The sequence below is a fragment of the Lontra canadensis genome, unplaced genomic scaffold (genome assembly GCF_010015895.1).
Source record: "Lontra canadensis isolate GAN:19392208 unplaced genomic scaffold, GSC_riverotter_1.0 scaffold25, whole genome shotgun sequence".
In the NCBI taxonomy this organism is placed as follows: Eukaryota; Metazoa; Chordata; class Mammalia; order Carnivora; family Mustelidae; genus Lontra; species Lontra canadensis.
Window position 1 is genome coordinate 20604059 of NW_022631019.1, and position 10634 is coordinate 20614692.

Genomic DNA, 10634 nt, shown 5'->3' on the forward strand with positions numbered 1-10634 from the left:
GATCACCAGTAGGCAGAGCAGCAGGTTGGGGCGGGGGGTGGGAAGCAGGCTTCCGGTGAGCAGAGAGCCCGACTCAGGGCTTGATCCCAGGACCCTGGGATCATGACCCGAGCTGAAGGCAGAGGCCTAACCCACTGAGCCACCCAGGCACCCCTAGTCATGACATCCTTATCAGAAAAATCCATGCCTATAACTCCTAGGCTTTGTCCAAGTTTTACATTTTGTTCACCCATTTCCAATCCATCTTTTTTTTTTAATTTAACTCTACTTTGAAATATCAGCTAAAATTTGAATGAATACCGTGTTGCCTCAAAAAACCCATAATTCACTGGACTTTCCATTCTGAAGTTAGTGTCTGTATAGGAAAAAAGAGGAACAGCAATTTTACAACCTCCTCCAATCATCATAGCACTGAGAGCTTGTTGTTCTGCCCAACACTGTGAATCACCAGACTGATCAGGGGGCACATCCTAAGTCCTGGGGTATATGTGGCCTTAATAACTATCAGAGTTCTGTGCAAGGTTCTACACACTCTTTCAGGGTGATCTCATTTATTCTCATGTCTTTAGCTACCATCTGTGAGACTCTGACTCTGAAAGGGCTGCCTCCAGCTCAGTTCTCTCTCTCCTTTGAACTCTGTCTGGGCACCAGCACCTGGGTGTTTCATAGACACCTCATGCTCAATATATCTGCATATGAACTCATCTTTCCTGCCTCACCCACACTGCTTTGTGTTTCCTAGCTCAGGAAAAAAAAAAAAAAAAGCACTACCATGTCCACCCAAGGTAGACATCTAGACACCTGTGACTCCTTCTATCTTTAGCTCTGGTTAGTCATCAAATCGTTCTCTTCTATATTTTTAAAATCTGTCTTTTGTCCTATAATTATCTCTCAGCTGGAGTTGTGCCAAAGCTCCTAAACTGGTCTTCTTTCTCCAGGTTCTCCTTTCTTAAGCTTTTCTCCACCTTGCAGCCGGAGTGATCTTTTTAAAACTCACAGATGTTCTTTAAGTCTAGCACAAAAAGTCCTCCAGGGTCTGGTCCTTACTCATTTAAATATTTCAGCCCCTAACCTCAGATTCTATACCCTAATTCTATTTAACTCCATATCCTTTTGAACATGCGGTTCCCTTCACCTGAATTTCTCTTTTCTCCCTTCTTTATCTAACATCTGTTGATCCTTCAAGTGGGCATTGATTACCATTTCCTGGAATCCTTCACTAATGTCCCCAGGATGGACCAAGTGTCCTGCTTGCTTCCAAAGGGGTTGAGTTCCTGATATCTCATTTTCCTATTGAATCAAATTACATGGTACAGACTCAGCTTAATCTTCTGATTCCAACAACTTACCTATAAACCCTTTTGAGGGTAGAGATGGAGCTAACAGCTAACAAAATGTCTAGAACAGTCTATAGACTTCCAAAAAATGTTCAATATTTTTAAAAAAATGAATGGGAGGTAGGGAAGGTTACAGCAAAGGGACTAGAGCTCGAAGTGCCAGTACAGTACAGTAATTAAGACAGAGGGTTCTGAAGTCAATGGCTTACATTGGTACTAGAGCCCCTCCTCTCCTTCGCATGTTGTTTAACAACTCGCCTGGGTTTTCCCATCAGTAAAATTAGGGTAATAATTCTACTTGACTCATAGGGCTGCTGTAAGGATCAAATTTAAAATTGATATATTGTTCATTTTTTGCATTAAATTTGTAAAATACTGCACTAAAACAGTGTTTATCTTAGCCACTGAGTTTCTGGTGTCCCTTTAATTTTTTTACTCCAGAAGAGTATCTCATTCACTTCACTTTAGTCTTCACTTTGTCCGCAGCTTATATACTTGACAAATATTAGCATTCAATAAACATTGATTTATTTATCTCCCTATATTTTCAAATTAAGTAAAACATATACGGTAAAGTGAACAAATATTAAGTGTATTGCTGAACTCTCTAATTGTTCAGAACATTACGCTTCGCAGTAAACGGTGTCTTTTCACCCTCAGGTACCCCAACAAAAAAAAATCCGTTTTGTAAGCCTCTCTTTTCCCAGTTTTCCACTGCTCCCTTCCCCAGGCTTTCTTTTGCCCCTGTCAATTTCAAGAGATTTCCTAGACTAAAACATTCCAGATCGTCAAACTTGAAAATGTATTTTCCTAGAGGACTGCCCACGACCTCAAGCCCCCTCGTAAATCCCAGGAGACCCTTCAAAGGAGGCCGCCATCTTCCATACAGTCTCGCATTACGTCTCGCGCATGCGCTTCTATTTGCGAGGCTGCAAAGAGGGAGATTTTTATCCCTTCTCGGCACCCTTACATCGTAGGGCACCGGTGTCAAGATTTACGTGACGTCCGCTTCTTGCCGGAAGTGGAAAGACGGGGAGGAGGTGTTGCACTTTCCAGAGGGGTTTAATTTTAGGGCTCGGGGTTAATTGTTTAAAATCTCCGAGGTACTGGGGTGGATATATTACCCACTTTACGAGAAGAGACTAGAGTGCGCTCGGAGGCGTGTTTCTAGTGTAAGTGGGTACGCGTCTTTGATGCTGGCTTAAGGGGACCTAAACCATTCTTTTAAAAAAACTTCATGGTGCCGCCTCGCTCTCTTTGAAAGGCATTTTCAGAGAGGTGGAACGCCTAGATTCTAGATTGATCCAAACTCTGCCACTGACTTGCTGTGTGCCCTTGGGCCCCTCTCCGAGTCCCAGTGTCTTCATCTATAGATGGAAGAGTAGACAAAGTCTCTTAAGTCACCTCTTAGTTCTGAATGTTGTTCCATGCCCGAGCCACAAAGGCTTGGGGGTTAAATATCGTTGGCCCCTTTTTATAAGGAGGACATTGAGTCCCAGGTTTGACGACTTCCTCAAGATTGCACAGAAAACTTTGAGATTTCAGATATTGAGACTAGAAGATTGTGCTGTAAGTCCACGACCACGACTCCTTTGTATATTTCTGTATCAGTTCCTGAAACTGGCCTATAGTAGTTACTGAAACAGTTTGAATGGATGAATGAAACTTTTGATATCAAGGCCAGTGACATAAGCAGATCGATTGTTTCTCTGCCCTTCTAATGTATTAACAGTGTAACACTGCTCCAGGTGTTTCTTCTGCTTTACTTGACTGGGGACTCTGAAACCAGTTCTGTTGTCTTCAACTTAATCAGACAGCATGGAGGCACCTCCGGTCACCATGATGCCTGTCACTGGAGGCACTATTAATATGATGGAGTACCTGCTGCAGGGTAAGTGAGCCAGGCAACTTGGATGACCTGTTTTCCTCTCTCTGTTCATCATCTGTGGGGATGAGAGGCTGTTATACAGAGGCAGCCTGCATGATTTCTGGCACTCAATAGATAACAACTTTTTAAAAAGAATTTAAACGTTAATTATGGTCACAGACACAAACACATTAAATTAAGTGTACAGTTCAGTAGTGTTAATTACATTCACATTGTTGTATAACTAATTTCTAGAACTTTTTCATCTTGCAGAACTGAAACTCTATACCCTTTGAACACTAATTGCTCCTTCTCCTCACCGCCCCCCTGCCCTTCAGCTCTTAGCAATCACCTTTCTTTTTTGTTTCTGATTTTGACTACTTTATATATTTCATATGAGTGGACTCATGCAGTCTTTTTATGACTGACTGGTTTTACTTAGCATAATGTCCTCAAGGTTCATTCCTACTGTAGCATGTGACTGGATCCCCCTCTTTAAAGCTGAATGACATTTCATCGTGTGGATATACTACATTTTCTTTATTCATCTGTCATTTGGGTTGCTTTCACCTCTTGGTTATCATGAATATTGCTGCAGCAAACATGGGGGTGCAAATATCTCTTCAAAATCCTGCTTTGAGAGGTGCCTGGGTGGCTCGGTCCTTGAACATCTGCCTTCAGCTCAGGCTGTGATCTCAGGGTCCTGAAATCAAACCCCACATTGGGTTCCCTGCTCAGTTCTCTGCTTCTCCCTCTCCCTCTCCCCCCTCACTCATATTCTCTCTGTCTCTTTCTCTCAAATAAAATCTTTAAAATAAAATAAAAATAATCTAAATTAAAAAAAAAAAAAACAGGTAAAATAACTTGCCCAGGTAGGAGAACTCAAGATCCAGAGAGAGTAGTGATTTTCAGGAGGTCAGATAATGTTTTGTGCAAGAGTTTAGACTTTAATTCAGATCATCCATTTGGTAACTTAATATGAACAACATTAGGTTATTAATTTTCACTTCTTAAGCTACCTCTTCTTCAGTCTTTCCCAACCCAGTAAGTGCCACTGTCATTCACCAGTTGCATGAGCCAAGCATTTAGGAGTCAATCTCTGCTTTTCACTTTACCCCCACATCTAGTCCATCTCTAAGTCGTCATATTCATTTTACTTCCAACATATATATTTTTTTAAGATTTTATTTATTTATTTGACAGAGAGAGTGAGAAAGCACAGCAGGCAAAGCAGCAGAGGGAGAGAGAAGGGCAGGCTCCCCACTGAGCAGGAAGCTCGACGCAAGGCTTGATCCCAGGACCCTGTGATCATGACCTGAGCCGAAGGTAGACTCTTAACTGACTGAGCCACCCAGGTGCCCCTCAACATATATTTTATTTTTTTTTAAGATTTTATTTATTTATTTGACAGAGATCACAAGTAGGCAGAGAGGCAGGCAGAGAGAGAGAGAGGGAGAAGCAGGCTTCCTGCTGAGCAGAGAGCCCGATGCGGGGCTCGATCCCAGGACTCTGGGATCATGACGTGAGCCGAAGGCAGAGGCTTTAACCCACTGAGCCACCCAGGCGCCCCTCAACATATATTTTAAATACGTATTTTCTCCATCGGCAATGCCCTACACTGGTTTATCATCTGGGACTTGAACTATTTTAGTAACCTTTTACTTATTAAATCGTTTCTACTTCTGATTATCTCTGTCTCTTCCCACACCAACAGGTAGTCATCTTTTTATTTTTTATTTATTTATTATTATTTTTTTAAAGTAAACTTTGTGCCCCCAACGTGGGGCTTGAACTCAGGATGCGCAGATCAAGAGTTGCATTCTAGGGGTGCCTGGGTGGTTCAGTTTGTTGAGTGTCTCACTGCTGATTTTGGCTTGGGTCCTGATCTCAGGGTCTTGGGATCAAGCCTCATGTCAGGCTCTGCGCTCAGTGGAGAGTCTGATTCTCTCCCTCTCCCCCTATCCCTCTCCATGTGTGCTCTCTCAAATAAATCTTAGGAAAAAAAAAAGTGGGGAGGAGTTACATGCTCCACCAACTGAGCCTGGTAACAATGTAGCACTTCTCCAGGTGTTTCTTGTGCTTTACCTGACTGAAGACTCCTAAACCAGTTCTGTTGTCTTCAACTTAAACAGTGTGGCGGCACCTCTGATCACCATGTTGCCCGTCACTGGAGACATCATTAATACTATGGAGTACCTGCTGTAGGGGACCTACCAGGCGTCCCAGGTAGTCATCTTTTTAAATAATTGTTTTATTATTTAAAAATTCAAACTAATATAGTGAACAGTCCATTTCTATCCTCTAGATTTCAGTTTGTATCATTTTGCCATATTTGCTTCATCTTTTTTCTTTCACTATTTTTTTAAGTTTTTTTTTTAAGAGAGGGAGGGGCGGGAAGTTGGTGGAGGGAGAGGGAGAGAGAGAATCTTTTTTTTTTTTTTTTAAGATTTTATTTATTTATTTGACAGAGAGAGATCACAGGTAGGCAGAGAGGCAGGCAGAGAAAGAGAGGAAGGGAAGCAGGCTCTCTGCGGGGCTGTATCTCAGAACCCTGGGATCATGACCTGAGCCGAAGGCAGAGGCTTAACCCACTGAGCCACCCAGGCAACCCGAGAGAGAGAATCTTAAGCAGGCTCCACTCCCAGCACAGAGCCCGAAACAGGACTTGATCTCAGAACCCTGAGATCATAACTTGAGCCGAAATCAAGAATCGGACGCTTAACTGCCTGAGCCACTTAGGCACCCCTTAAGACTGTATGTTTTTTGTTTTTGTTTGTTTTTGTTTTTAAGATTTTATTTATTCGTTTATTTGTCAGTGAGAGAGAGAGTACACACAGACAGGCAGAGTGGCAGGCAGAGGCAACAAGAGAAGCAGGCTCCTGGCCGAGCAAGGAGCCCGATTTGGGACTCGATCCCAGGATCCTGGGATCATGACTGGAGCTGAAAGCAGTGGCTTAACCAGCTGAGCCACCCAGGCATCCCAAGACTGTATGTTTAAGTAATCTCTACACCCAACCTTGGGCTCAGACTTATAAGTCTGATATCAAGAGTCACATGCTCCACTGACTGAGCCAGCCACATTCCCCGCTTTTGCTGTTCTTAAAGAAAATTTCTGCGGGCACCTGGGTGGCTCAGTTGGTTGAGCGATTGCCTTCGGTTCAGGTTGTGATTCTGGAGTTCCAGGATCAAACCCTGCATTGGGCTCCCTGCTCAGCGGGGAGTCTTCTTCTCCCTCTGACCTCTCCCCTCTCATTCTCTCTCTCTCTCTCAAATAAATAAAATCTTAAAAGAAAAGAAAATTTCTGACTCGTAACATTTTATTCCTAAACTCTTCAGTAAGCCTATCTAAAAAACAAGGATATTTTTCTTCATAACCTTAATACCATCATTATTATCTTAAGAAAATTAATAATATATTTTAATATCACCTAACATCTAATCCATATTCAAAAGTTTCTCCCCAACTGTGCCCAGAATGTATTTTTTAAACAGGATGCAATCAAGTATTATGCATTACATTTGATAATTGTTTCTCTTAAAGTCTCTCTTCATTTGGACCAGTCTCCCCTCAGCTACACTTTTTTGCCTCATGACTGTGTCTTGTTGAAGAGTCCATACCAGTGTTCCTGGAATGAGCCTCTGAAAATGTAAATGCAGTCATGTCTTTCCCTGTTTTGTTGACAATAAAGTGCGGAGCACATAGTTGCCCAGTGACCTTTGGGTAGAGTACCACCTTCACCATGAACTGTATGTCAGGCCTGCACTGCTGTGGCCCAGGCAAATCCTCACTTGGTTCTATCTTCCTTCTCACTCAGAGCACTTCACGCGCAAACACTGATACCTTTCCATTTTCTTTAATTGCCCAAGCCCTTTCCTACCTCTGTGCCTTAGCCCTTGAAGATCCCCTTGGCCCAGCACTTTTCTCCAGCTCTTCACAGAACCGTCTCATTTTCATTCTTCAGTTTTCAGCCTAGTTGCATCCCCTTAGGGAGACCTTCTTTGACTCCAGCCCCTCAGAAAGGTCTTCTCTTCTCCATCCCCACCAGTTGTTCTCTATCGCATCTTCCTTTTATTTCCTTGTATTACCGTTTGCTTACTTACTTATTTTTTGTTTACCCCACTAAGTTGTAATCTCCCTTAGGGCATGGACCCCTACTTCCTAGCATAGTGCCTAGAATAGCATTCAAGAAGTATAGGTTGAATGAACCAACACTGACAAATGTTTGAGGAATGGGGTCTTCTGGGTGGCTCAGTCCATTAAGCATCTGTATTTGGCTCAGGTCATGGTCCTGGAATCGAGCCCCACACTGGGTTTCCTGCTGAGAAGGCAGCCTGCTTCTCCTCTCCCTCTGGCTGCCACTCCCTCTGTCCAGTAAATAAATAAAATATTTAAGAAAAGATGTTTGAGGAATGAACAAACACATCTCTGATACTGTCCTGAATGTAGGGTACAATGTATTGAATGTAGGACTTGTTCTCTGCTCCCATGATCTTCTGTCCTGTGATTACTGGGATCTGATCTGTTGCTTTTCCTACAACACTCCCCATTTTCAAAAATTCAGTTCTTTGAATCTCACTATCAATATTTACCATAGTAACAATATATAGTCTTATTTATTTTAACAGATTTAGTCAATAAATATTTGAATACGTTACTAGCATTGGAGTATCATCAGTGGAGGGAGAAAGATGAATAAAGTATCAGTATACAACTGATATATTGAAAGATGACTGAAGAATTGAGGTGATAATGCTAAAGAAAACTAAAGCAGGGAGGTGGAAAGAGATTGGAGAGACATGTGTTATCTTGTTCAGGGTGATCTGAAAAGACCTCTCTGATAAAGTGACACTTGAACAAAGACCTGAAGGAAGTGATGGGGCGAGGCATGCAGCTACCGGTGAGAAAAATTTTCTAAGTGTTGGGACTATGGAAAGAGACTCTGAAGAGAAATACTTTTTTAAGTAGTTGGCATTTTCAGGAAATAATAGGAAGATCACTGTAGCTGGAGAGAATGATCTAGGGAAATAGTTGAAGGAAATGATGTTGGACTGGTAGCAGAGTCCACAATGTATAGGACCTTGTAGACGATCGTAAAGACTTTAGGATTTATTCTGAATGACACGGGAAGCCATTGGAGGGTCCTAAGCAGAGGACTGTTCTTATCTGCCTTATATTCAAAAAGACCTCTTGGCTGTTGTGTACAGAAGAGAAGAAGCAGGCGAGGGTAGAAGCAGGCTATTGCAAAAACCAGGTAAGACATGAGGGAAATTTGGACTAGATGGAAATGAATGAGGAAGTGAAACATGGTTGGATTCTGCACATATTTTTTTAAAAATTACGGATTGGATGTAGGATATGGGGGAAAGAAAGGAGTCAGGATGATCCTATGGTTTGGAGCCTGGGCCACTGGAAGCACAGAGTTTGCATTTACTGTAATGGAGAAGACTGCAGGAGGAGTAAGATTGTGGAGGAAAAGCCAGCAATCGGATATGAACACACGAAGATAAAGGAGACAGTTGGATATATGAGTCTATAGCTCATGAGATAAATACAGGAGTCCTCAGGGCGTAAATGATATTTGAAGCCATAGCACCAAATTAGTTCACTTTGGAAGGAAGAGATTGTTGATAAAGAGGACCAGGATTGAGTCCTAGGATCCTCCAGTGTTTAGGGAAGATGAGAAAGACCCACCGAAGTAAACTTAAAAGGAATGGTCAATGAGTTAGGCAAAAAACTAAGGGAAGAGTTGTGTCCCAGAGGCCAAGGGAAGAGTAGATTTCAAGGTGGGTATAATCTGACAACTATGTCAGATGCCGCTAGGAAGATCAACAAGATGAGAGCAAAGATCAGTGTATTTCTATGGAGCATTTCATTCCTTTGTATTTAAATATGTTACATAAAAAGGAAATGTTATAATATGGATAGAAAACTTGTGTTGCTAGAAATAGAAGATAACTTTTCAAGTAAATGACAGGAGTGTTATTATTATTCTAGATAGATACTGTGGTTGTTCAGGCCTCTGAGCCCAAAGCCCACTGGCGATTAGCATTTTAGGGAAGGCCTAAAGGCTTTCCTGTACCAACTAAGATAATGCAAAAAACTGAAAGAGGGTTAACTTTTTCATAAACTTTCTCATATGCTGCCGTGGCAGCATAACCCCTCTGAAATCTCATATATTGGACCTATGCTTTACAAACATTGCACTAAACCATTGAGGTTTTTCATTTAAGTTTTTTCAATATTTTGCTAATCCCAGTACCCAAAATGAAAGATGGGACTCAACCATACTCTTTCCTTCTTCAGGAAGTGTTCTAGATCACAGTTTGGAAAGCCTTATCCACCGCCTTCGTGGTTTGTGCGACAATATGGAACCCGAGACTTTCCTTGACCATGAGATGGTATTCCTCCTTAAGGGCCAGCAGGCTAGTCCATTTGTTCTCAGGGCCCGGCGTTCTATGGATAGGGGAGGAGCACCCTGGCATCTGCGCTACCTGGGACAGCCAGAAATGGGAGACAAGAACCGCCATGCCCTGGTGCGCAATTGTGTAGACATTGCAACATCTGAGAACCTCACTGACTTCTTGATGGAAATGGGCTTCCGCATGGACCATGAGTTTGTCGCCAAGGGTCACTTGTTCCGTAAGGGTATCATGAAGATTATGGTGTACAAGATCTTCCGCATCCTGGTGCCAGGAAACACAGACAGCACCGAGGCCTTATCACTTTCCTATCTTGTGGAACTAAGTGTTGTTGCCCCAGCTGGTCAGGACATGGTCTCTGATGACATGAGGAACTTTGCCGAGCAGCTGAAACCTCTGGTTCACCTAGAGAAAATAGACCCCAAGAGGCTCATGTGACTAAGACAGTCTCTCTGCCACTGGGGCCTGACCTCACCTGTTACAAAAAAGAAGATGTTATAAAGGCTCCATTTCACCACTGCCAGCCGGGCATTCTTCCCCCAGAAAGGAGGACAATAAGGACTTCATTGGTTCTGTACAGTTTTCCTCATGTCGCAAGTTCACCTCTGTGACAGGCTTTCCAAATGAAAGACTTAGGATAACAAGACTCTATCCAGTCCTTCTGTATAAGGAAGGGAAACTGGAATAAATTAGCTTTTAGAAAGGAAAATCTTTTACTTGTTTTGCTGTTTGTGTATAAGACTGCGAGCTTGTACTGTGTGGTAATAAAAGCTATGAAGAGAAACATCTGTGATTCCAATTCTTCATCACCCTGCTAATTTGGGATGGATTCCCTACCAGCTGGAACAACCAAAAAAAAAAAATGACAGTTTTTAGTTTTAATTCTGATAGAGGTTGATAGTTTTTACCTTTAACCAAAGTATCACGTTCACTGAAAAAAAAATTTTTTTTAAAGATTTTATTTATTTATTTGACAGAGAGAGACACAGCAAGAGAGGGAACACAGGCAG

General features: G+C 42.3%; 1 protein-coding gene across 8 annotated transcripts; it reads left to right on the top strand.

Annotated features, from left to right (window-relative positions):
• The first annotated feature begins 2356 nt into the window (after nt 1-2356).
• Nucleotides 2357-10410, top strand: MED18 (mediator complex subunit 18). Of its 8 annotated transcripts, none has more exons than XM_032863920.1 (3): nt 2357-2509; nt 3086-3228; nt 9509-10410. In XM_032863920.1, the coding sequence occupies exons 2-3, from the start codon at nt 3156-3158 to the stop codon at nt 10060-10062; spliced, it is 627 nt and encodes a 208-aa protein (XP_032719811.1). In that variant the 5' UTR covers nt 2357-2509; nt 3086-3155; the 3' UTR covers nt 10063-10410. The 8 variants fall into 8 exon arrangements, with proteins under 8 accessions (XP_032719811.1, XP_032719813.1, XP_032719812.1 ...); XM_032863922.1 differs by having other exon boundaries at nt 2363-2906; nt 3070-3228; XM_032863921.1 differs by having other exon boundaries at nt 2363-2906.
• Nucleotides 10411-10634: the final 224 nt, after the last annotated feature.

Coding starts and splice junctions, on each gene's coding strand:
- MED18 (XM_032863920.1), top strand. CDS start 3,156: ATGGAGGCACCTCCGGTCACCATGATGCCTGTCACTGGAGGCACTATT. Junction 3,229..9,508: donor GATGGAGTACCTGCTGCAGG/GTAAGTGAGCCA, acceptor TTCCTTCTTCAG/GAAGTGTTCTAGATCACAGT.